The sequence below is a fragment of the Nannospalax galili genome, unplaced genomic scaffold, assembly GCF_000622305.1.
Source record: "Nannospalax galili isolate Female #2095 unplaced genomic scaffold, S.galili_v1.0 scaffold321, whole genome shotgun sequence".
NCBI lineage: Eukaryota > Metazoa > Chordata > Mammalia > Rodentia > Spalacidae > Nannospalax > Nannospalax galili.
The window spans coordinates 2,900,130-2,927,212 of record NW_008345972.1 but is presented as its reverse complement, the minus strand read 5'-3'; the positions used below and the strand labels follow the sequence as shown (position 1 = coordinate 2,927,212).

The following is a 27,083-nucleotide window of genomic DNA, read 5'->3' as shown; positions in this document are numbered from 1 at the left end:
TTTCCCCATTGAGCTAGTCCCATGAGTCATTCCCCTCAGGTGGTCCAGTCATTTCTGCCTCCACTTTCCATTCCAAACGTCCCACTCCCATTTACTGTTTCAATCTCTCTCTCTCTCTCTCTCTCTCTCTCTCTCTCTCTCAATCTTACATATGTGCATGCTTGTGAGTACAGGTGTACACAGACCACAGCACACATGTCTCTACATGTGTACAATCTTGGGTGTTGGTCATCCCCTTCCACCCTGTTTAAAAGACAGGCATCATGTTACTCGATGTGTACACCAGGATAGCTGGCCCACCAGCTTCTGGGAATTCTCTTATTTCTACACCCCCTACCCCCTTCATCATCAAAGGAATGCTGAGATTACAGATGTGCACTGCTGTGCCTGGCTTTACATAGGTTTAGGAAGTGCTTAACTGGGTCATCTCACCAGCCTTCAATTACTTATATAGTCACCAACACCCCCTAAATGGAAAACCAACCCATATTTTTCCGTCTGTGTCTTGTTGAACTTCTTTGCTGCAGGGATGCTGTTGTATAATCAAATGACACTAACCCTTTCTTCATTCTTTTTATAGTCTTCAAGAGTTGCTATTCCCACTCCATTGCCTACTGAAGGTTTATATTCTCTAGCTAAATCTTAGCCTCTTCACTGAGAACCCTTGCATGGTTTCAAAAGTAATAGGTTAAGTGACGCTCAAAGTAATCCTTAGTCCAGGGTGACCAAGTTCTAGAAGAATAAATACAACTTGGTGGAGCTAACAGCATGTAGTACATGATCGCAATTATGTCTCACACATGCAATAACAGTCTGAAAGATCTTCACTTGTCATCAATTGCATTAGATTTTTTAAAACAAAGTTCTTGCTATATGTAACCAGTATGCAATGTTCCCTCCTATATATAGTACAGCTAGGATCGGAATGCTTTAAATATTTAGACCTACTGCCCTACACCTGATCAGTCTTATCTGTTATGTTGTAAACTGCCCCCCCCCCCCGCCCCGGTCTTTTTGAGACAGGGTCGTCCTGTAGTCACAGCTGTCTTGGAACTCACTATGTAGACCAGGCTGGCCTACATCTCACAGAGATCTGCTTGCCTCTGCCTCCCCGAGTGCTGGGATTAAAGGCATGCGCCACCATGCCCAGCCGTCTTAAATGTTTTTTTACTTATTTTGTGCGAGTGCATGTTCATGCACATGTATGCCATGTTGTGTGTGTGTGTGTGTGTGTGTGTGTTAGCAGCATGAGTCTTTATCCACTAAGCTAGCACACTGGCTTCCGTGTTTTAAACCTTATGCCACCAAATCTATTCCCTTTCATATTTGCTTCCTTGTTTTTTTTTTTTTTTTTTAATCTCAGAAGCCGATTTTCGTTTGATTTTTAACCTTAAGAAAAGAGTTGGTCTCCATGCAGAAATCGGACAGAAAAACAATGAATGTCCTAAAAACTGTTAGTTCCTAACAGTATGATTTTTTAAAAATGTATTTCATCACTGATACTTTTGGAATTCATTTTCATGTATGAGTAATAACTGAAACTGATTTTCTTCCAAATAGAGATTCAACTAGGCCAGTACCATCTGCTGAATAATAATCATTTCTTCCCCCTCACTGGAGTCATTTTGGAGAGAATTCTAAACTAAGACTCCTTTGAAGAAAAAACCTCCTGCATCACTAGTTCAAAGAGATTCAGCAATCAAAACTTTCCAACAAACATGAGAAAAAAATACTAAATTTCATTCTTAAAGATAAACAAAATAAATGTCACATGCTGCCCCTATTTCGTTGGCATATCCAAAAGTTTAATACCTAGAATGTTAGAATAAAAGAATTGTGACAAAACCACCCAACATCTATACATAGAGACTCAACTTTTATTCTGCTCTACCAGCTGTCCCCAAGAATACCCATTTCCTAAAGCCCTGATCACCTAGTGGGTCATCAAACTGTCCTATTATCATGAGATGGGCTTAAAAAAAGAAAACAAAAACCAAAAAACCAGGCCAGAGAAATGGCTCAGTGGTTAAGACAGAGCACTAAGCTGCTCCTGCAAAGAACTGGGGCTCAGTTCCCAATACCCATTTGATGACTAACAACCCCCAGGAACTCCAGTCCAGGGGAATCCATACCTTTTTCCAATTTCCGTGGGCACTGCATGCACATGGCACATTTACAAACATGCAGGCAAAACACTCATACACATAAAAAACACAAATAAGAAAAAAAAATTAAAGTGGGGGAGTAATTGACTTTTCAATGTTCCTATCTTAAATGTGTAAAGATGAACATCTTTCCTCATATTTAAAAGACATGTAGATTCATGTGGCTGGGGCTGGAGAGACAGCTCAGCAGTTAAGAGCACTGACTGCTCTTGTAGAGGACCCGGGTTCGATTCCCAGCACCCACATTGTGGCTATGAACAGTCCTTAACTCCAGTTCCAGGGGAATTCAAGGCCCTCTTCTGACCTCTGTGGCATTGCATGACACGGGTGCACTTAATATATATGCAGGCAATACACTCATACACATCAGGACTACTGGCTCCCTACAGGTAAGCTCTTACTGCTGGTTTTATGTCAAGGGCTGCAGAAACTTTGATGGTACAAAACAAACACTCAAATCTATTTGTTAAATGAATAAATTCATCTGCTAAAGGAAAACTAGAAACAACTTATTTGGGGGTTAAATAATGTGCTTTTGGACCCACTGAGTGTGGCAGACTGGTGCTCTGGACCTGAATCTAAAAAGATCCTGCAGTTTCTACTTCTTTTCTTCTGAAATGTTGTTGCCATTAAGAGAAGTAACTACAAGGACCACTGTACTAGAGGAGTCAGTAGGCCCACCCAGCTGAACTAGTCAAAAGGACACATAATTGTTATTCCAAGCCTGAGTTTTGATGTGACTTGTTAAACAGTAAAAGTGAACTCACATGAGATTCAGTGTCCAGTATGAGACTGGATTAAGATACTTACAGGTAATCCTTACAAGAGAACACTATGCAGCCACTTTTTAGAGCTACAGCTATGGAAAGATCTTAAAAATATATAAATGAAAAAGTGTTTTTGTAAGACCTTTTTTATTTATTTGTCTTTGAAAGTAAACGAGTGAGTGAGTGTGCCTGTGCATACCCAGAGGCCAGAAGAGGGCATCAGATCTCTGAGAGTGGGAGTTGCAGGTGTTTGTAGGACACTGGATTGTTATATGGGTGCTGTTATCAAACTCTAGTACTCATAATTGTGCAGTAAGTACTTTTAACCACTGCACCATCTCTCCAGCCCCTCTACTTTTTGAGAAAGAGCTCTCCCTGAACCTGCAGTTCTCTCTCTAGACCCACAGCACATTTTATTTTTGTTTTATTTTTTGAGACAGGGTTTCCTTGTAGTCTCAGCTGGCCTGGAATTTGCTATGTAGACCAGGCTGGTCTCGATCTCACAGAGCTCTGCCTCTAGAGTGCTGGGATTAAAGGTGTGTGCCACCACACCAGGCCAGTTTAGCATATTTGAAATAAGGCATCACTCAATAGTCACAAGTCAACTTGCTGAATTTTCAAGCTAGTTACCTAGCAACACAACAAACATAAAGCTAAGCTTAAGAAAAAAGTAAGATTTACCTTTGGAGTCAGCATTTGGGAACAGCCTGTTCCATGGCACCTTATTTTTGTGTGGGAGAGAAAGCAAATAGTTTCTAGCTTTTAAATTTATTATACAGTTCAGGTCTTCCTGTGATGGAGATCCAAGAATACCTATCAAACAAAATATTAGCTGTTAATTTTCAAGACAAGAACAAATAATTACACGCCATCAGCTGTGGGATAGAATGAACTCTCACACTTAACGTGCTTTTTCTCCACTATCCCATGCTTTTCATAACAAGCTTTTACAAAATTCTTTAACATTTTTTAATTAGAAAAGAGTCAAAAAATCATGTCTATCATGGGTTACAGAGCATTTAGAACTTTTCATCATTTAATGACATAAGTCTGGTGTATATTATGCTCAAGAACCTTACCTAGAATGTGGTTCAGCTGGTCAAGATAATGCTTTCCTGGGAAGATGGGCCTGTTGGATAGCATCTCTGCCAGGATACAGCCCACAGACCAAATATCAATGGATTTGGTGTAGCCCTGCAACAGAAATGGAGAGAAGAAAGAATGTCATCTGGTGTCCACTGCAACATGAGATCTTTGTACATGAAACCATGAGGTTCATAAGAGTTTGAGTATCATCTGAAAACACATAGATACAACACTGGGCAGAGGTGGTACTGGCTCCAATATTCTCATTTTTTTCTACTTATTTCTCAGGTATAATTTTTTTTAGAGGAAGTCTTGTTAACAGTCATGGAATTATTTTGTCTGTATCATAACAATAGTGCAAAAAGATGTTTTTGCAAGGAATTTAAGTTGAATTTTATGAAAAGTCAGGTATGGTGATGAATGGAAAAAGAAAAAAAGATCAAGTAAACCAGTAAAATTCAGAAAAAGAATGAAATCTTTTTGGAAAATCAAAGAAACAGTGACTTGATCTACAGTTATAAAATGGGTTAAATTAAAAAAAATATTGTACTTATTATTTTATGTGTATGAGTATATCGCCTTGGAGATCAGAAGAAGGCATCAGATCCCCTGGAACTGAAGTTACGGACAGTTGTTGACCACCATGTGGGTGCTGGGAATTGAACCCAGGTCCTCTGCAAGTGCAATCAGTGCACTTAACGGCTGAGCCATCTCTCCAGCACCCCAAATGGGTTAAATTTTAAAGTAATTCTAAAACTCATGTAATCTAAAATAGTTTTGGTTTGGGGCCAAGCCTAAATAAAAGGAACAATGAAAACACATAAATAAATAATAAATAAATAAATAAGTAAATAGGATCAAGTCTCCTGGGAGAAATGTCTGTTCCAGATCTAGGACAGGGAAAGTATAGATGACTCTGGAGCACTTGACACCAGAGTAGCAAGCAAGTGCCTAAGGCTGGTGGTGGTGAGATGTCTAAACCTGGTACAGAGTGGATTATAAACTGGAGAATAAATAAATGGAAAAAGCTAAGGCACAAGACAGTTATGTCATCACTAATGGACAGTAAGAGAAATAGTTGAGAGTATCATGAAAAGAACCTTCATAAACTATTTCCCCACAAACTATTGCTGGTTAAGGGGTTCTGGAACTGATAATCAGAAGCTCAACGTGAGTATTACAGTTGTCAGTACAACATAACTTTGCCTTTTGATATGAAGCATCAAGAAACACTGCTCAGAAGCAATGCTAAATATTTATGCTAAAATGCATGACACAAAACTGAAAGGCATGCTGAAAAACAGCTGCTACACTCTTCATAAATAGCACTCAATTAATGCTGATCTTATGTGGTAAGCTAGGTACCATGGCTACAGGGAAGAAAAATTCCCCCGACCCCCATCCCCTGTGTTAGTGTTAAAATGCCCTAAGTGGTCAAGGAGTAGAGTGTTGGTAAAATGTCAGGTGACAAGGGAAGGGACATACAGGTGGTCATTACACTCTCAATTTTTGTGTTTGGAAATCCTTTAAGTTAATAAAAGGCCAGACATGGTAGTGCATGCATGCCTATAATCTCAGCACTTGTGACGTTGAGACAGGAGGACTGCAAGTTTCAGGCCAGCCTAGGTATACAGGGAGACCCTGTCTCAAAAAAATTAAAAATCCCCCAAGCCCAAAACATCCAAAATCCCCAGTACTACAGAAATAACTCTGAGGCTAGCAGTGTTGGAAAAAAAGGATATATGTATTTAATTTTCACTACAATAACTGCAGTAGAAGGGAGCACTCACTGGGCAGCTGGACAATGCAGAGCTTGTCTCTTCCCCTACTTCCTCAGAGAACGAAGCAAAGGCAGTGGGGACATTGTGACTGAGATGACATAAGGATGAAAGACCAATCACACCAACAAGTCCCATTTAATTCAGAGCAGGCACTGCACACCTGTTGGCTAATGCTCTTTGGCATATGTTACATTAGAGAAAGAACCTGCTATGCAGGAGTATTTGCATACAGAATTATAACAGAATCAATATAAAACTTTCTTCTATGAAACATCTATTATACCAAATTTTTTAAAAGATATTTTTTTAAAATTTTATTATTTTTTATGTGTATGAGTGTACTACCTGCATGTATGTAAGTGCACCCATGTCATGCAAAACCTGCAGAGGCCAGAAGGCGTCAGATTCCCTCGAACAGGTGTTACAGACAGTTGTTAGCTGTCATGTGGGTGCTGGGATGCAAACAAGGCCCTCTCCAAGAGCTGCCAGTGCTTTTAACCACTGAACTATTGCTCAGCTCCCTATACCATTTTTTTTGGTATTTCTGAGACCTGGAACTTTGCTCTGTAGACCAGGCTGGCTTGAACTCAGAGATCTGCCTGCCTCTGCCTCCTGAGTGCTGAGATTAAAGGTGTGCATCACCAGACCTGGTACCTATACCAATTTTTTAATATATATATATTTATTTTTTAGGCGTATGAGTGTATTGCCTGTGTGTGTGTATGTGCACCCGCATTATGCAGTGCCTGTGGAGTCAGAAGAAGGCGTTGGATCCCCTGGAACTGGAGTTTGAATGGTTGTTAGCTGTCATGTGGGTGCTGGGATTTGAACCAAGGTCCTCTGCAAGAGTAATCGGTGTTCTTAACCACTGAGCCATCTCTCCAGCCTCCCACCAATTTTTAAAAAAGATATTTTATTTATCATTTTTATTTTATGTGTATGAGTATGCCTGCATGTGTGGAAGTGCCCCTGTGTCGTGCAATGTCCAGGAGCCAGAGGAAGGTGTTGGAGTCCCTGGAACTGGAGTTATGGATGGTTGTTAACTGCCATGTGGGTTCTGGGAATTGAACCTGGGGGTCCTCTGTAAGAGTAGCCAGTGCTTTTAACCGCTGAGCCATCTCTCCAGCCCCTCCTATACCAAATTTTTTTATAATAGCATTTCTTCTAATGGTATTTTGCTTTATAAATGAACAAATGTAGGATATCAAGAGCTGTTTTACACAAATCCCATTTCCTACCAAAAATAATCTAATAGCTAATCTCAGAAAGGACAGAGGAAGAGAAGGAAGCTTAGGTGCTGACTGAACCTGTATTTCCACTGTATTTCCATTAGGCTTCCATTGTGGTTCTGGGCCATAGACATGATGGCCAATGTCTTCTTATATTACTTTTCTTCAATGATACACTGTAGCAAATGGAAATGATATCTAAAAATCTTAAAATCTTGAGATATGAGATACAGAGCCTACTTAAAAGTATCCAAATGGTGAATTTCTGACTGCAGATGGCTCAGCAGACTGGAGTTCAGTTACAGGTACCCATATCAGGTGGCTCACAACTGCCTTTAACTCCACCTCTAGGGGATCCAACATCCTCTTCTGGCCTGCACACATGTGGAACAGCCCTGCTCCCCCACATACATACTATTTTTAAAATAGTTTATTATTTTTGCTCTATGTATCCAAGCGTATTGCCTGCATGTGTGTAAGTCCACCCATGTTGTGCAATGCCTGTGGAGGTGAGGGCACTGGATTCTTCTGGAATTAGAGTTACAGACAGTTGTTAGCCACCATATGGGTGCTGAAAACCCACTGAAACATCTCTCCAGCCCTATTATATGATAATTTTGAAAAATCTTTTCAATGTCTCTAACACTCTTCAATTTTGCCTACTAAGTCATAATTCTAACAAAAAACTCATTTTTTTTTTTTTTTTTGGCTTTTGTAGATATAGTCAATCATCTATTTGAGGCAAGGTCTATGTAGCCCAGGCTGGCCAGAAACTCATCATGGCAATCAGGTGGGCCTCAACTGTGTAGTAATCCTCCTACCTCTGCCTCATGAGTGCTTAAGATTATTCAGTCATCAATATCAAGACCTAGATTTCGCTGGCAGAGTCTGGATGCAACCTACATCTACTTTCCACAGCTACTCAGTGATGAAGAGGAAGCATTTCACTTTGAAGCAGAACTACATAGTAATTTCAAGAATCCATAGTGGTTCCTACTCTTTTCTACCTCCCTTTTTCTTTAAGTGCAACAAATTATATTAGCCCTGCCAAAGAGACATTCATTATCAGGCACACCTGACCTTTGTAGAACAGCCCTTGTCCATGTTTACACATTACAGGAAATGCTAACACAAAAACAGCCTGAACCCAAAACAAAGTAGGTATAAAAGTAGCCAAAGGCAGTACCTTAGTACTATGGACAAAGGAGGGACACAGACCATTTATGGTCATTATGACTGGAGATGGTAAACCCTACAGCCCAAAAGTTCAATGTTAAGAATAGGACAGCACTCTGGCTCTGGCTAGACAGGCCAGGTTGAAGGCTACTGTTTAGAAACTTATTTCCTGGTTTCCTTTTCTTACCTTGGAATTCAACATAATTTCTGGAGCTCTGTACCAACGTGTGGCTACATATTCTGTCAGGAACCCTGTGTGATCATGATCTGGATCAGCAACACGGGCGAGGCCAAAGTCACAGATCTAAGAGAAAGAAAGTAGGATACCTTTTTAGAGATTCTAACTAGCTTGAAATCAAACACCATGAAAATAAAGGAAAACAGCAATAATAATGGTAATATCCATGTGCTACTATTACTATGCTAGATACTTTCTAATAATGCCACAAACTTATTATTGCTTAATCCTCAACAACCCGAAAGGATTCTTAATAAGCACAATTTGATAGCCATCCTCAGGGATGGTAAATGCACAGCAGTCTCATTTAGTAAACTTGTCCAACTATTATGGAGGGTAGGAGAGATGGCTCAGTGCTTAAGAGCACATAGGCTCTAGCAAAGGACCCAAGTTCAGTTCCCAGCACCCATACTCGGTTGTTCGCAACTGCCTGTAGCTCCAGCTCCAGGGGATCTGATGCTTCCTTCTAGCCCACAGGCATCTGCACACACATGCCATACAGACACAAACACACACACAAAACTGGCATGTGTAGAATCACCAAAACTATCCAGAGCCCTTCTCAGCACCATCCTACTGGAGCTCCCAGGATCACTTCTGATTGGCTTTTTAATCTGTGCTGGCCAATTTCTCATTCTCCCATTTCTAGCTAATTTCTACCTAGTCCATCAATGTTTCTATTTCTGAAGATTCTTCTTACTTCCCTATTTCCCTATAGTCAAATCCACCCTCAAAGTTTTAAAGCTTTCATGCATGGATGTTATGGAGCATGTGTGGAGGTCACAGAACAACAGTTCTCTCCTTCTATGATGTTGGCCCTGGGGAATCAAACTTAGGTGGTTGGGGCTTGGGTACAAGTGCTTTTACCCACTGAACCATCTCACTAGCCCATCCACTATTCTGTTTTTAGCTGTATTTATTTAATGTACTTTTTATTAATTTATTTTTATTTTATGTGTATGAGTGCTTAGCCTGTACATATGCCAAGTGTACCCGTGCAAGGCCAGATGAGGGCACTGGATCCCCTAAAACTGGAGTTAAGCTGCCATGTGGGTACTGGGAACCAAAACCAAACCCAGATCTTTGCAAGAGCAGTTAGTGCTCTTAACCACTGACCCATCTCTCAAGACCTTTTGTTTTTGCTTTTAATATTTTATTATTTTTATGTGTGTGTATTGCCTGCACATAGATAAGTGCACCTGTGTCGTGCAATGCTCACAGAGGACAGAAGAGGATGTTGGATCCCCTGGAACTGGAGTTATGAACAGTTGTTAGCTGTCATGTGGGTGCTGGGATTTGAACCCGGGTCTTCTGCAAGAACAGCCAGTGTTCTTAACCACTAAGCCATCTTTTCAGCCCCACCCCTACTTTGTTTTTAGAATGTCCAGCCTTTCATATTCTTTTGACTTATAAAAAGTGCCTCCTAGGCTTTTCCTACTGGATTCAGCTACCTTACTAGACTCCAATGCACATAAAAGAAGCAATAATTTATTTAGTTCCATACACATGCAAAGTATTTTAATTCTCGGTCTCTAGGAAATCAAATCTCAAACTCGGAGCCCTGCCTGCCCACCTCTGAGTATCAGATTAAAGGTGTATGCCACCACACTCAGCAGCTGTAGCTTCTGAGAGAAATACAGTTAAGTTCTAAATTCTGTTTGATCTTGAGGCTCTCAATATTCGTGTCTTATTGTGGGAGTTAACTATAGGAAGCGTCTAAAGTCTGAGGTGCTCTAGAAATGAGTCAAATGATGAAAGCAATGAATGAATGAATGATTTCTTCCATGTCTGAAGGGAACGCTCTGAGCCATCACTTCATATCTTGGACTCTTGCCAACCTATTCCAATTCTGTATGCTTGAACTTTTCAACATGTGTGACCCACAGTTACTGTCTTTTGTAGGGCTAACACTTCATTCAACCAAAGCTCACCATTCAGCCTGCCTTGCTATATGAATTGCATCTGAAGTCACAGTGAATGATACACTTGAAAGAAATACTGCACCTTATGAGCAGGGTAAAATGAGGGCAAGGCCGGAATGTGGGCAAATCTGTTATTGTTCACGGTGTCTGATGTAACCACAATCCATGAGAAAGCTATTCAAATACCTCATCTCCCTAGCTAAAATGTTGAGTCCCTAGAAAAACCAGTACTTGACATATTTGTTATTTCTTTTTTTTGGTCTTTTTGAGACAGGGTCTCCCTGTAGCCCCAGCTGTCCTGGAACTCACTATGTAGACCAGGCTGGCCTTGAGCTCACAGAGATCCCCTGCCTCTGCCTCCCGAGTGCTGGGATTAAAGGTGTGCGCCACCATGCCTGGCCTGACATATTTGTTATTTCTAAGTGTCCTATAGTGAAGCTTCAACATCTGGTGCACTAGAGATTTTGGTTTTTGGAGAATACTGGGATGAGTTACAGACAGTTGTTAGCTGCCATGTGGGTGCTGGGATTCAAACCCAGGTCTTCTGCAAGAATAGCTAATGTTCTTAACCACTGAGCCATCTCTCCAGCCCCCTCTGATAGCTTTAAATATGAGTAATACCTCAAGTTTAAGCTGGTTTTACCTTTTAGAGACAGGGTCTCATTATGTAGCCACAGCTGGCTGGGAACTTGCTATCTAGACCAGGCTGGCCTCAAACTCAGAGATGTATCTGCCTCTGCCTCTTGAGTGAGTGCTGGGATCTAAGGCATGTGCCACCACACCCATTTAATTTTTTTTCCTTTTAAAGTATGTACAAATCTAAGAGCAAATGACCTGGCTGACCTTGAGATCACAAGTGGTGTTGAGCAGCAGGTTAGAAGGCTTGAGGTCACGGTGCAGAACATTAGCTGAATGAATGTATTTTAACCCTCTAAGGATCTGATAAAGAAAATAGCAGATATGGTCATTGCTGAGGTGTTGTGTCTTCAAGAGCTTGTAAAGATCTGTTTCCATGAGGTCCTGTACTATATATCTGTTTGACAGGTTAAGGTAAAATATCTACTAGCTGGTCACACTTAGCAAAGCATTAAAAACAAAATTCAACCTTTCTTAATCCTCTTCCCCAAAGAGCATGAGGCACCTTCAATGGAAAGGAGAAACTAAAAAATGTGGTATACTCTCAAGGGAGGAATCTGAAAGAGAGCCTGTGAAACAAAAATGTATTATACCTACCCTTTGTGGCTTGTTACGGGCTCAACTTCCCAGTTCTCCAAATTGCCCACTATCAACCAATCAACTGCCAAAGCCAAGGAGGGTGGTAGCCAGCAAGCATCACATGCACCCTCATCTCTTTGGCCCAGCAGCAACCTGCCAAGGCCACCATTCTTTTTCCTTCCTTCTTGCTACTCTTACTCACCCATCTCCCCATAAACCAAGCTGAAGTACAGACCAAGAAATACACTGCCACTAAGTCCAACCTCAGCTTATTTTTTGAACTGTTAAACTTTTATATAAATAAGACTATGGGGAAGAATGTGAGGAAGGGGTTAATTTTGGATTTTTTTCCTCCTGCTTTCTTGCCTAGATACTATGTAAGTACCTAAAACTTTAGCTAAAACCACCTTAGTTTGGTCTTTTTTAAGACAGGGTCTCCCTGTAACCCCAGCTGGCCTGGAATTCACTATGTAGACCAGGCTGGCTTGAACTCACAGAGATCCACCTGCCTCTGCTGGGATTAAAGGTGTGGTGTGTGCCACCACACCCGGCGTACCTTATTTCTTATGGAAATTAAATTACATAAGCCTTTTATTGTTTTCTTATTTTTATTTATGTTTTATTACTTTTATTTTATGTGTAGGAGTGTATTATATGTATGTGAGTGCACCCATGTTGTACAATGCTTCGGAGGTGAGAAGAGGGCTTCGGATTCCCCTGGAACTGGAATTAAGGATGGTTTGTAGCCATCATGTGGGTGCTGGGAATCGAACCCGGGTCCTCTGCAAGAGCAATCAGTGCTCTTAACCGCTGAGCCATCTCTCCAGCCCCAAGCCTTTTTCATCTCTGCATAAATATTATTCTGTTTCCTACATAGGTTCATACTAGAGACCACCAAGCGTGGGATGTGAAGGACACAGGACTTTTAAAAACTTGTCATCTGTAAAAGGCTTACTTTTATGGCAAAGGTAAAAACAAGACCAACAGGTGGTAGCAGCAGAAGGCATTTCACTTAAAATACCACTACCAGTTATTAACAGAGCTGTTTAAAAATGGAAAAGCTTCCTGGAGACAGTGAGCTGCCGCTCTCCAGAGGCACAGACTGCAAATGGTAGGAATGCACTAGACAGAAGGGCAACTTGCTTCTTTCTAACAGACCCTCCTCAGCAGATGACAACCTCTACCTTTCACCATCAGCCTTTATCTAGGCAGCATCTTCTGTACCTGCTCACCCCAGACTTCTAATGATGACCACAGTTACTCACATATACCGGAGTTGGTCTGGTCTTAAAAGACCACAAGGCCCAGTTTGTTCATTTTAAAGATAAGGAAGGGGAGGCCTAAAACAAAATTAAAAACAAAATTCAACCTCTCCAAATAGTTTGTGTTATAAAGCATGAGGCCGTCAATGGAAAGAAACTAGAGAACACATGGAATATCTACTGTAGCAAGCTAAGACTGTGTCTTGAGATCTGGATAGCACTGATTGGGCCAGATGGATATCTAGAGGCACCCACATCCCCATGTGAATGCTCTTTTATTTCCCTTTCCACCATCTCAAACTATCTGTTGGAAGGAAATCACAGGATTGGAAATCACATTAACCAAGACTTTCCATTATTCAAAAAAATGTCTGGGGGGGTTAATAATTTATTGAGAATTTCATACACGCATATAAGGTGTTTTGATTAAATCCATGCCCACTCCCTCCTGTCTCTCTCTAAAAAACAAATTACCTTGGCCTGGGGAACTACATCTGAGGTTGTTCTCTGGCCTCTATTTATTATTTATTTATTTATTTATTTATTTAATTTTTATGAGGCTTCTGGCTACCCAAGCACCAGAGAATACACTTTCTACTCAGCATCCGATATAACTTTTTCAAAAATTGACCACATACTGGGGGGGATTTTTTTTTTTAATGCTTTATGCACTTTTCCTTGATTCTGATAAGTTCACAAAATTTCAAGTTCTATTTATCCCACAAACGATCAAGTAGAGGCAGCAGCTAGCTGCCAGAAAGGATACACATCTTTCATTTGCTCAATGGTTGGTGCTCGAATAATATCATTGATGCCAATGATGTTCTCATGTCTGAAGCGCAGCAAGATTTTTATCTCTCTCAGGGTTCTCTGGCAGTAGGTCTGGTGTTCAAAAGGACTGATTTTCTTGATAGCTACTCGAACTTTGTTGAGATTATCATAAGCAGAGCTAAAAATTGAAAGAAAAAAAAAAGAAAGAGACAGTATTAAAAACAGTCCACAAAATTGTTTGGCAGCACAAATGGTAAACTACTAAGCTTTCAACATCTGTATAAATGTTTATTTCATACTGGTGAAGGCAGCAGGTATGCTATCTACAAGGCCTCAAGCTAGGAGAGAAAGAAGCTAAAGCAAGACAAATAAAGGGTGTGGCCTTGTTCACAGGGTGAATGCCCATTTCTATAAACTCACCTTGTGTTTATACCAAAAAGCATTTTCCCATTGTCTTCAACAAGTTCATTTTGGTGAAAGTAATCATTTCTGTCTTCAAAACAACTATCTACTGTGTCAAATTCCTTGGCAGAAAACATTCAAATACTATCAACCACATCTTTATCCCTAACAAAAACAGATCCAGAGAGCTTGATTGCTTTAATCAACTTTCTTACATGCAAAACATGACTTTTTTTTCTTAAGAAACTGAACCATGATGGTAATTTTCTTTTCTTTTCTTTTTTTTTTTTTGGTGTTTTTGAGACAGAGTTTCCCTGTAGTTCCAGCTGGCCTCGAATTCACTATGTAGACCAGGCTGGCCTCTAACTCACAGAGATCCACCTGCCTCTGCTGGGACTAAATGTGTGCACCCACCATGCCCGGCTGTGATAGTAGTTTTATAACAAAACCTATAAAGTAATTTTCCAAAATACGCTTTCATAGCCATAAGACAGGGCCCAGCCTCTTCCCAAGCTATCCTTAAGACCCAGCAACATAATTCTGAGCAGAAGCAACAAAAATTCTTTCAATTTCAAGATGATTTAAAGTCTTAGATATTACTACTATCTTCTTTGGCCAACATTCTACACAAATTATTTTCTACAAAAGGATTTTATATTAATAAATGTCAACATCTGGCTCCAACGAAAATGTTGACAGGCAGTAAGATCTTCCTGTTTTCTCAGTAAGTGCTAAAAACATGAAACAGTAAAACAACTTCATTCTGAAGTTTGTGCTTCTAAATGATGCTTACCTACTTTAATAATTATTGATGGCTTTGTCTGATTCTATCACAAGACTATGCTCTAGGAGTAACCTTGTTGGTGGCTTCAGTTATCTCACAATGCCATCAACATGCTGCACTGTGCTGCACTGTCCCCAAACACTTTGAAATGAAATATAGTTCTCAGAAGAATCACTATTTAAATCTTATTTTGCCTTGGTTTGGTGTGTTAGGGCACAAATCAGTGACTTTCATAGGGGCAGGTAAAAGGATATATAATTTAAGCAAGCTTATTCAATATTGGGAATTACTTTTGAAATAAAACCTTTTTGGCCCTCACCAAATAATCACCCCTACAACACATGAGAGAATATAGATTAAAATGGTTATAAAGCTTTGAGATTGTAGCTTATTGGTAGAGAGCTTGCCTAGTAGCATGTACAAGGCCCTGGAGTTTGATCCTTAGGCATTGCAAAAACTAAAAACAAATAAAAAATAAAGTTGTAAAATACTGCTTTAAACTCAGTATAAATTTTTTATACACTGAACACAGCAGTCAAATATGCTCATAACTTGCTTTACAGAATTAAAATCTAACAAGACTATTAGAAGGAGAAGTTGGGCATCAGTGTAGCCTTCCACTGTATCCCTTATTCAATGGTGAAATAAGGAACCACTGACATTCTTACATGCTTAAAGGTGTCAGACCATCCTCTTGCACTTTCATGTGAACTGTTCATGGAGTGTGGTCTACTCCGGTCTGCTATACTATCCATTTTTTGTTGCCTTTCTGGTTGATATAATCACCATGAAACAGATTATAACGAAGCCATGTTCTTCACAGCTACTCTCTCCTTGGATTTTTGTTTTATGTATTTTTTTTTTTTTTTTTTTTTTTTGGAGACAGGGTCTCCTTATAGCCCCAGCTGTCCTGGAACTCACTATGTAGACCAGGCTGGCCTCAAACTCACAAAGATCCACCTGCCTCTGTCTCCCAAGTGCTGGGATTAAAGGCGTGCGCCACCACTCCTGGCTGTTTTATGTATTTTTTACTAGTCTTATTCGCCACAAATATATTTCACTGGCTTACCTTTTATCATGAAATTTTTGGTGTCCCTTAATAGTTTCTATTTAAACCACTTTATTATTATAAATCATCTTTAATTTTTGCTCATTCTCCTCAAATTTGCTTTTCTTGGCTTTTCATTTTGAATGTTTTCCCCAATTATAGTTGTAATATGGGATCATAATCCAGTCTATAATCATACAAACTTTGGATGGAATAATTTGAGGATATTTATATATTTTAACTAATAAAGCTGCTTTTTTCAAAAACCAAACTTAAAGGGCTAAAAAATTCCTCAAAGTTAAGAAATAGCTTGGTGTGGTGGTGGTACATGCCTTTAATTTCAACACTTGGGAGGCAGAGGCAAGTGGATCTGTGAGATCAAGGCCAGTCTACTCCCAGGCCAACTGAAGCTATAGGGAGACCCTGTCTTGAAAAATCAAAAAGGAAAAGAAAAAATAAATAGCTCTATAACTCACCCATATAAAGCAAATAATCTTTAAATTGGCTGGGAGGATAGTTCAAAGTACTTGCCATGAAAGCATCCAAACTTCAGTTTGATCCTCCAGAATCCCATGATTTAAAAAAAAAAAAAAAAAAAAAAAAAAAAAGCCAAGAGCTAGAGAGACAGTTCACTGGGTAAAGTGCTTGTTGTGTAAACATGCATAAAGACTTAAATTTAAATTTCCATGTAAAAATGACAGGTGTGGCAGCTTGTACCTACAGTCATTTTTGGTTGCAGGACACAGACAAATCAAGCTGTACTGAGCTGGAATCTTCCTCCCTGCTGGCTTTCATAGTGCCTGAAGTTGCCATGCAGACTGTTGAGGGAGAAAAGTCATCAATGATCCTATCCAGCTGTGAATGATCTGAGCTCTAATACCACCTGTCAGGCAAGATGCACCATTGGTGCAAGAGTGGCATGATTGTTATGGAGATAACCAGCCACTTCCTGACTGGTGTTGAGGCCTGCGCCACAAGATATAAGTCATGTCTTATACTACAAACCTGGTCACAAAAGCCCATAGCTAGAGGAGTTCATAGTCCTAGGAAGGAACCCACTATTTTGTTTTGCTAAATGGACATATTACCAAACTACCTTCTACATATTTATACCCATCGATCAGTGTTTCTCTCAAGCTTGGCCAGAGAAGCTTCTTTTTGTAGTGGGCAGCAGTCAATGCAGAGACCCTTAAGTAGTCTAAGAGCTGAGAGTAAGTGACTAAAGTGCTCAGCCTTAAAAAACATATAGATCACCTCCTCCAAGGCTGAGGGAACATCACAAAAGGGAGCAGAAAAAAAGGTAAGGGTTGGCTCTTTGCTCCTTCCTGTTCTGGAGACAGTTGCATCTTTACCTGTAGTGCCAGCTTCGTCCCTTAGACATGAATGGATATCACAGTGAATGGATTTGGCTGTATTGGGCACCTAGTCAGCAAGACTGCCTTCAACCCTGGCAAAGTGGAGATTGTTACCATAAATTACCACTTCACTGACCTCAACTACATGGTCTACTTAAGCTAGTATGAGCCCACCCTCAGCAAATTCCACAGCACAGTCAAGGTTGAGAACAGGAAACCTGTCATCAATAGGAAGGTCATCTCCATCTTCTAGGAGAGAGATTCCACCAAAGTCAAATGGGGTGATGTTGGTGCTAAGTATATTGTGGAGACAACTGGTGCCTTCACTACCATGAAGAAAGTCAGGATCCACTTGAAGGGTGGACACAAAGGGTCATCATCTCTGCCCCTTCCACTGATGTCCTCATGTTTGTGATGGCCATGAACCATGAAAAGTATGACAATTCAGTCAAGATTGTCAGCAATGACTCCTACACCACTAACTACTTAGCATCCTGCTCCTCACTGGCCAAGGTTATCCATGACAATTTCAGCATGACCACAGGCCATGCCATCACTGCTACCAGAAGATTATGGACAGCCCCTCCAAGAAATGCTGGCATGATGGTCATAAGTTTCCACAGAACAGTATCTCTGCATCCACTGGTGCTGCCAAGGCTGTGTGCCAAGGTTGAATGGAACACTCATTGCATGGTCTTCTGTGTTCTAATCCCCCAGTATGCCTGTCATGGATCTGACCTCCTCTTGGAGAAACCTGCCAAATACGATGACATCAAGAGGGTGGTGAAGCAGGCATCAGAGGGCCCTCGAAAGAGCATCCTGAGGGGCTGGAGAGATGGCCAGCAGTTAAGAGCACTGACTGCTCTTACAGAGGACCCAGGGTCGATTACCAGCACCCACAAGGCAGCTACGAACCTTCCTTAACTCCAGTTCCAGGGGAATCTGAAGCCCTCTTCTGACCTCTGCGGCACTGTACTGCATGGGTGCACTCACATACATGCAGGCAATATACTCATACACATAAAATAAAAATAATAAATAAAATACTAAAATAAAAGAGGGGAGCATCCTGAGCTATACCGAGGACAGGTTGTTTCTTTTGACCTTAATAGCAATAACCACTCTTCTACCTTTGATGTTGGGGCTGCACTGCCCTCAATGACACTTTGTCAAGCTCATTTCCTACTATGACAATGACTATAGCAATAGAGCGGTGAACTTCATGGTCCATGTGGCCTTCAAGGAGTAAGAAGCCCTGGACAACCCACCTCAGCAAGAGGAAGAGAGAGCTCCTCTGATGTTGGGTAGTCCCTGCCAGCTCAGCCCTCAACACATTGAGTATTCTCTTCACAGCTGCCATCCCAGACCCTCAGAAGTGGGGTGGGGGACCTTAGGGAACCCTATTTTCTTGGAACACCATCAATAAAGTTCACTGTTCCCCCAATGCCTCCCCCCCCCAAAAAAAGAATGTAAAACCTGGAGGATGGGTAAGAATGTTATGAAATACTGTCTTCTGGATAGGACATGGCCACTGCATTCATGAACTCATAGCAGCTATAGTTGATGGCACAAGACCTGTGTAAGATCGAGCCAGTCAATGTTCCAGTATGGATAGAAGAGAAGGGCTCATGAGACTCCACTCCTAGCTGAGGAATCATGGCCAGGGGAGTAGGAGTTATTTTTCTTCAGGGATAGAGCCACTGATAGGCTGTCTATGCTCTGGTGGATGAACATGTGTACACAGGCAGCATTAACTGGACTCAGTGGGCTATAAAAAATAATAAAAAGAGGACATGAAGGTGGAGGGAGAAGTACTGGGGGCATCTGGGGGAAGTGGAGCAAGAGAGATGAGTTCTATATAATCAAGATACATTATATACATGTATTGTCAAGAATAAATCAATTTTAAAAGTTCTTTAAAAACAGTCCGGGAGGTGGGGGTGGGGGTGTGGTGCACACCTTTTAATTCCAGCACTTGAGAGGCAGAGGGAGGTGGATCTCTGTGAGTTTGAGACCAGCCTGGTCTACATAGCGAGTTCTAGGCCAGCTGGGGCAATAAGGAGACCCTGTCTCAAAAAGACCAAAAACAAACAAACAAACAAACAAACAAACAAACAAAAATCTTAAAAAACAAGGGCAGTGTGGGTGGGAACAGATTCCACAAGCATACTGACCAGTAAATATGGAATTAAAAGTCCACAAAATTCTAAAGATTTGACAGATGCTTTATGATCACTTATGAAAGAAAATGGAATCAACAAGAGTCAATTAGGAACAAGTCATGCTAAACCAACTTCATTTCCTGTTTTGATGAGGTTACCATAGCAACCGGAGAGTATTGGTCAGAGCTTCTGGAGAATTCAAGCCACTCAAGAAGTACTTCCTATTTGACATATTAAGGTAGGTGGCAAAAAAACCCCAAAAAATGTAAAAAAAAAACAAACAAAAATGTTCCTGCTCTTGAGAAACTTTCAAGTTAAAAGGAAAGGAGACAGGAACATATAACACAACCCCCAAAGAAACACACTTCCTAAACACAAGGGAAGAATTTAGGTAGATTAATCCCAAATTAGGCTATGAGAGAAAGGATTAAAAAATTGGGTCCTCAGAGTCCTGATGTACTCAGCGGCTGGCCATACAGAGCAAACCAAGCCATATACGAGCCCTGAGTGTGGTGTTCTTCACCATGCTGTACAGCCAGTTCCCCTTCTACAACATCCCACAGGAACTGTTCCACAAGATCAAGGCTGCTTAGTACACCATCCCCAGATTGGGCAGGTCTCTGAGAACAGCGTGTCTCATCTTGAAAATGCTGGTGCATTGTGGCAGTCTCTAGCTCCCTGAGCAGGCCTTTGCAAGGGGTTCCTGACATGGATGACTAAATGAGCAATGCAGACAGCTCCTAAGAGGCGAAGGTAAAGACGAAATGCTCCCAGTGAGTTTGAGAATGAACTACATGCCACAGAAGAGCACCATCCATGAGGCTCAGAGCTGCCCAGTTTGTGCCGCCAGTACGAGAGCTGGGCCATGATGTGCAGCCTATGACCTCCTTGGACAGGGCCATCTTGACAAAGAGGAACCTGTGGAAATAGTGCCCTCAGCCAGGATACTGGTCCCAGCATGCCTCTCTTCCACCCCATGTGAGGCCCAGCCACTAGGCTTGGGCACCGTCATAGTGCTAGACTAACTCCTAGGCAGAACAAGGGACATGGCAAGGAATAGGACTAGCCCAGGTCATGGCTGGGGTTAACAGAGATACCATAAAGCTTGATTGGTTTTTATTCATTTTTTAAAGTATTTTATTATTTTTATGTGCATAAATATATTGTCTGCATGCATGTAAGTGCACCCGTGTCATGCAATGCCTGATGGGGTCAGAAGAGAGCATTGAATTCCCATGAAATTGGAGTTACTGTCAGTAGTCAACTGCCATGTGGATGCTAGGAATTGAATCCGGGTCCTCTGCAAGAGCAGCCAGTGCTCTCACCTGCTGAGCCATCATCTCTCCAGCTCCCTTGATCGGGTTTTTTTAATGTGTATGCGTGTATTGCCTGCGTGTAGGTAAGTGCACCCATGTCGTGCAATGCCTGTGGAGGACGGAAGAGGCTGTCAGATCCCCTGGGACTGGAGTTATGGACAGTTGTTAGCTGCCATGTGGGTGCTGGGATTCAAACCTGGGTCTTCTGCAAGAACAGTCAGTGTTCTTAACCACTGAGCCATCTCTCCAGCCCATGATTGGTTTTTTTTAATCTCGCAAGTCTAGATACCTAATCTGCTTTTAATCAGGACATTTTAACACACACACAAAAAGGGTCCTATATAAACCATATCCTGAAGGAGTAGGTTTCTGACACAGAAGCAGCAACACAAGAGAAGCAAGTAGAAATGCAATACATGAAGAGGGGAAAGGGCAAGTATGACTATGGGACCAATGAACCCACCTAGCACTATCCCTTCCAAGAAGAGATTTATAGAATGAAGAACCATGTCCACCAACAGCCCTCAATTCCCTGTTCTAGAAACTATGCAAATCCATGCATAGCTTTACAAACAATAAAATGCCCCTTCAGTGTGTGTCAAAGGGCAGCTGTTCACAAGTGCTTTGTACAGATTATCAGGCTACCTCTGCCTCCACACAAATGCTGAGGCTCAAAGTTGGGGGAACACTTGTGTTCTCCCTTAAAACTGCTGGCACAGAACTCTTTTAAGAAGCCTAAGAATATCAACTGAATATAATCTTCAAGGCATTAAGAAGATATACCTGTCACAGTAGGAAGAACATATTCTATTTAACACTTCTTAGCTTGATTTTTATACTATGTGGGACTCATTTATAGTCTCATCCCATACTTTGCAAACATTAAGAGAAAAGCTGGGTGGGAGGTATCCTTGTGATGGGATCCAAGGAGATTTGAACTTCCTGATGTATGTATGTATGTATGTATGTATGTATGTATGTATGTATTATGTGGCTGGAGAGATGTATGCCAGGCAAATATTCTACCACTGAGTTACATCCCCAGCATACCTGACTTTAGAGATCTAAAGATTCCTGTGGGGGATTCAGATAAAGATCAGGTTCTCACCAGCAAAAGGAGAGAGCAAGACTGGGAGCCACAGAAGTCACAGCAGACAGCATCACTAAAGAAATGCTGGGAAGGGCTGGAGAGATGGCTCAGAAGTTGAGTGCACTGACTGTTCTTACAGAAGACCTGGGTTTGAATACCAGCACCCACATGGCAGCTAACAACTGTCTGTAACTCCAGTTCTAGGGGATCCAACAGCCTCTCTGTCCTCCATGGGTACTGCATGACATAGGTGCACTTACCTACATGCAGGCAATACATGCATACGCATAAAATAAAAATAACAAAGTATTTTAAAAAAAGAAATGCTGGCAAGAGGTCTGAGGACAGAACTCAAAAGCAGTAAGGGGATGAGAAACTGGTTCTAAGCAGTAAGAAAGTAATGAATAATAATAAAGACCTCTTGTCCATCCCTAAAGACTACACATGTACTTACCCACATGGGGGGGGCAGTGTTTGAAAAGACATAGAAGGAAGAAATTTCAAATAAGAGGTTGAGAAAGCAAGAACTGAATTAACATTCACTGAATCTACAATGAGATGAGGTATGGTGTCCTTGGCCTAGTAAGAAAATATAAAGCAGAATGCAAACAGGAATAAAAGGGACTGTCCCTCTTAGATTAAGTATGTAATTTAAAATTTTTTATTTATAGGAACCCACAGCTAAGAGACTCTGGACTCTTAAAAGTTGGACTGTGGAGCTGGGTATAATGATTCATGTCTGTACTTGAGAGGCAGAGGCAGGCAGATCTCTGTGAGATGGAAATCAGCCTGGTCTACATATCAAGTTCCAGGCCAGTTGGGGCCACAGGGAAATCCTACCTGAGAAAAAAAAAAATTGGACTGTGTTTTATATTGTGATATTAACATGAGATCTTGAGGACAAGAAATGAAAAGGGTACGGCTTTTAATGATGTTTGTGTGTCAAGTTCACAAAGGGTTAATTATGCTGGCTAGTTTTTGTTAACTTGACACAAACTATAGTCACCTAGGAAGAGGGAACCTCAACTGAGAAATTTCCTCCATCTCAATTGCCTGTGGCTATATCTCTGAGGCATTTTAAAAATTGCTAATTGATGTAGGAGGGTCCAGCCTACTGTGGGCAGTGTCATCCCTGGGTAGGAGGGCCTGTGCTGTATAGCAAAGGAACTGAGCAAGCCAGTAAGCAGTGTTCCTCCATGGTCTCTGCTTCTGTTCCTGTCTTCAGGCTCCTGCCTTGATTTCTCTCAGTGATGGATTGTGATCTAGGAGTTGTAAGATGAAATAAACCCTTTTGTCTCCAAGTTGCTTTTGGTCAGTGTTTTGTCACAGCAACAGGAAAAGAAACTGTAACAGAGAGTATCGTGAAGAAAATAGGTAAACAGAGGTTGGGGGCTAGACATGTAGAAGAGAAAGCTCCCCATGGCAAACCAGGGAGATGGGAAGGGGGGAAAAAAAAATCAATGTTAGAAAAGGGTAAAGAGACAAAGGTGCAAAGGCGTGGAGCAATGGAGAGCACACCCACAGTGGTCAAAACACACCGAAGCCTAGTAGAGGTTGAAGCTAGAAAAGAACAGAGTACATGACTGAATATTAACAGATCATTGTATATCCATTAATATAAGCCTGAAGATTATATTAACTAAAAATAAAGCTCAAAATTAAGTCGCAGACTATAGCTTAAAAATATTTATCTGGGGCTGGAAAAGATGGCTCAGCGGTTAAGAACACTGTTCTTGCAGAAGACCCGGGTTCAAATCCCAGCAGCCACATGGCAGTTAACAACTGTCCGTAACTCCAATTCCAGGGAATCTGACAGTCTCTTCTGTTCTCTGTGGACAGTGCAGGGCACGGGTGCACTTACCTATAACGCAGGCAATACACTTATACACATAAAATAAAAATAATAAAAATGTTTAAAAAAGTATTTATCTAATTGGGCATGGTGGTTCATACCTTTAATTCCAGCACTCAGGAGGCAAGAGGCAGGAGGGTATCTGTGAGTTTAAGGCCACCTCGTCTACATAATGAGTTCCAGTCAGTCAGGGCTACATAGCGAGACCCTGTTTCAAAAAAGAAAAAAAAAAAAAAAAAAATTCTAGAAGAGATAATATCAAGCTAGCATGATGGTGGGATAAGTGATTTAAACCCATCTATTCCAGCAGAAGGAACAATAACCACTGTCATGTAGGTTGTATAAGACAAAAGTTTAAAGTCATAATTTCTTTACTGCATTAAACAACTGGGGGGGGAAAAATCTCAATCCAAAATAGATAATATGTATGAAATACTTAAAAACTATTATTATGTGTATGCATGCTACAACACACATGGAGGCCAGAGGACAACTTTGTAGAGTCGGTACTCTCTTTTCACACTTTTACATGGAACACAGGTCATAAGGTTTTACCAACCGAGCCATCTCACTGGCCCTAAACAATAGTGCTCTAAAACTGAACAGGTTGCACAGACCAATGTAAAACCTAGGAATGATTCAGTTTACTGCCTCAGACTGCAAGGAAAAAAATGTAAACAGATCCTGGAAGTTCCCCTGAGCTGAAGACAAAATAGGAGGTTTGGAGAGTCCAAGTCAGTCAGAAGTTGTGGGGCAAAACATCAGAAACAGAGATAGGGAGATATGTTTGGAGTTCCCTTCTGTAATGTATTATATTAGTAATTGTCTTGAGCTGTTTTAAGCAGATTCTGATGGTAAGGAGCCTCCCCTGTCTCAGAATTCAGTAGGTTTACTTCAAGTATCTTCTAAAACTATGTCCTGGTGCAGGCCAGCCCCCAACTTTGCGATGGAGACAAGAAAACTGCAAACAGGTAAGGTTGTTAAAAACATTGTGTCCTTGAGAGCAGTTAGAAGGTAACCATTACTAACAAAGGTTGGTAAGCTGGGTGTGGCGGCCAACAACTGTCCGTAACTCCAATTCCAGGGAATCTGACAGTCTTTTCTGTTCTCTGTGGACAGTGCAGGGCACGGGTACACTTACCTATACGCAGGCAATACACTTATACACATAAAATAAAAATAATAAAAATGTTTAAAAAAGTATTTAATTGGGCATGGTGGTGCATACCTTTAAACCCAGCACTCGGGAGGCAGAGGCAGGTGGATCTATGTGAGTTCAAGTTCCAGGATAGCTGGGGCTACAGAGAGACAGTCTCAAAAAGACCAAAAAAAACAAAAACAAAAACAAAAACAAAACAAAACAAAACAAAAATCCAAAAACCCTGTGGTGAGAATGAGAAGGTGGAAGCTTGTCAATGGAAGCTTGTCATTTTTGCTGGATGTTATAAGCACCTGATTTGTTTTGCTATCCATCTGTTGCTTCTATCTGTTGTCTGACAGTTCTTTTAATTTTGCTTGCTATATATACTTAATAAATTTATTCATTCAAAAATATGGCTATTATAGATCATTCTCTGTGATGGAACACACTCTAGTCTTCAACCGAGCATGGGTCAAAGCCTACGGAATTACAAAGCTGGGCAAAGAGCAGTTGGAAAGAAGCATGTGTCCATGAGAACAATTCCTGTCCCATCAGCCAGAGAAAAGACCTAACATGGATGGCATCAAACTGAATCCTCAGATGGGTACCAAGTGTGACTAAAGATGATTCTAGACCTGCCTAGGAATGCTTAAAATCAAGCCTTCAAAGGACCAACCTCTTTCTAGTGATTTAACTGCACTCTAAGAAATAAAACCCGATTTCCAAAAATACCACGCCCCCAAATGTTGCACCATTTCATCAGAATTAAAAACATTCCCTCATTGAGGAGGCTTGTAAGACTGAAGGAGCCAGTAAACCTTACCCAGCTCAATAAGCTCCCAAGGCTCCTCCCCAAAGTTATAAAAGCTTTAAACAATTACTGGAAAGAGGAGACTCCACACAGAGCTGTTAATAGCTGTGCAGGGAGCTCAGGGATACAACTTTCCTGAGTGTCAATGATGCCTGGGTGGTTTTGTTCTGTGATACGGCTGCCTTTGAGCCACCCATGCTCCTGTAAGTAACCATAGAAACTTATTGGTTCACTAAGCTAGAGTTGGGTGGGACTGTTTCTTTGGTTTGATGCCCTAACTGGGGTAAATAGATAGATACCTGTTCAAATCTCCCCAGGAAAATCAAATCACACAATTGTAAAATTAACTTACTAATATTCTTAAAAGTAAACATGAGCCACATGAAGAACAAAATTCACCAAAAAGCAGACCCAAGAATAAGATGCAGAAACAGTATACAAGAATGTCTAATAGCTACTCTAAATAGATTCCATGTTTAAGAAAACAAGAGTCCAAGCATGGGAAAGAGAGAAATACAAGGTACAAAAGAGCACCAACTCAAATTTCTAGACATGAAACATAAAAGCACAATGCTTACAATTCACAATAGATTCTACATTACTGAAAATAGGGTATGCTAAAGGTACAGAAATAGAAACTCCAAAACGAAACACTTAAAGAAGAAAAACAAAGGGGTTGGTGATGCAGCTTAGTGGTAGAACTCTTGCCTGAGTAAAGTCCTATGTCTAGTTCACTTCACTTAAAAAGAAAAAATTAACTATTTTATTTATTATTTTTAGTTTATGTGTGTGTATACATACATACACACATACTATATATATATACATATATACACACAGAAAGAGAGAGAGAGAGAGAGAGAGAGAGAGAGAGAGAGAGAGAGAATGTATTGCCTACATGTATGTAAGTGGACCTGTGTTGTGCAAAGCCCTCAGCGTTGTCAAAACAGGATGTCAGATCCCCTGGAACTGGAGTGACAGACAGTTGTTAGCTGCTATGTGGCTGCTGGGAATCGAACCGAGGTCCTCTGCAAGAGCAGCCCCATAAACTTATTGGTTCAACCAGCTTGAGTTAGGTGGGATTATTTCTTTGGTTGGATGCCCTAGCTGGGGTAAACAGACGTCTAATCAAATCTTAACTGCTGTCCCTAAATAAATTTTTTTAGGGGGGATGAGGGCACTAGGCACTGAGAGAGACAGTGTCAGTGAACTGTGGTATAAGGTCAAATGGTCTAAGATACATTTAATTGGAGTCACAAATATCTTCCTATGTACAAATTTTAAGAGAAACAAAGTTATTTCTATAAAGGTGTTATCAAGGAAAAAAGATGTATTCAACTGTTCTCTCAACACTGGTTTTAAAAGTAAACAAGCCAGGAGTGGTGGCGCATGCCTTTAATCCCAGCACTTGGGAGGCAGAGGCAGGTGAATCTCTGTGAGTTCAAAGCCAGGTTCTGTGAGTTCAAAGCCAGGCTGGTCTACATAGTGAGTTCTAGGCCAGCTGGAGCTA

General features: G+C 41.0%; 1 protein-coding gene across 1 annotated transcript in view; it reads right to left on the bottom strand.

Annotated features, from left to right (window-relative positions):
• Mapk1 (mitogen-activated protein kinase 1) overlaps positions 1 to 27,083 on the bottom strand; it is a 104,767-nt gene that overhangs the window by 21,100 nt on the left and 56,584 nt on the right. Inside the window, exons 2-6 of the mRNA XM_008842204.1 lie at positions 13,608 to 13,790; positions 11,208 to 11,397; positions 8,392 to 8,508; positions 4,012 to 4,126; positions 3,614 to 3,745 (exon numbers count right to left, since the gene is read on the bottom strand). Of these exons, the coding sequence (XP_008840426.1) occupies positions 3,614 to 3,745; positions 4,012 to 4,126; positions 8,392 to 8,508; positions 11,208 to 11,397; positions 13,608 to 13,790 (737 nt within the window). The remainder of the gene's footprint in view (positions 1 to 3,613; positions 3,746 to 4,011; positions 4,127 to 8,391; positions 8,509 to 11,207; positions 11,398 to 13,607; positions 13,791 to 27,083) is intronic.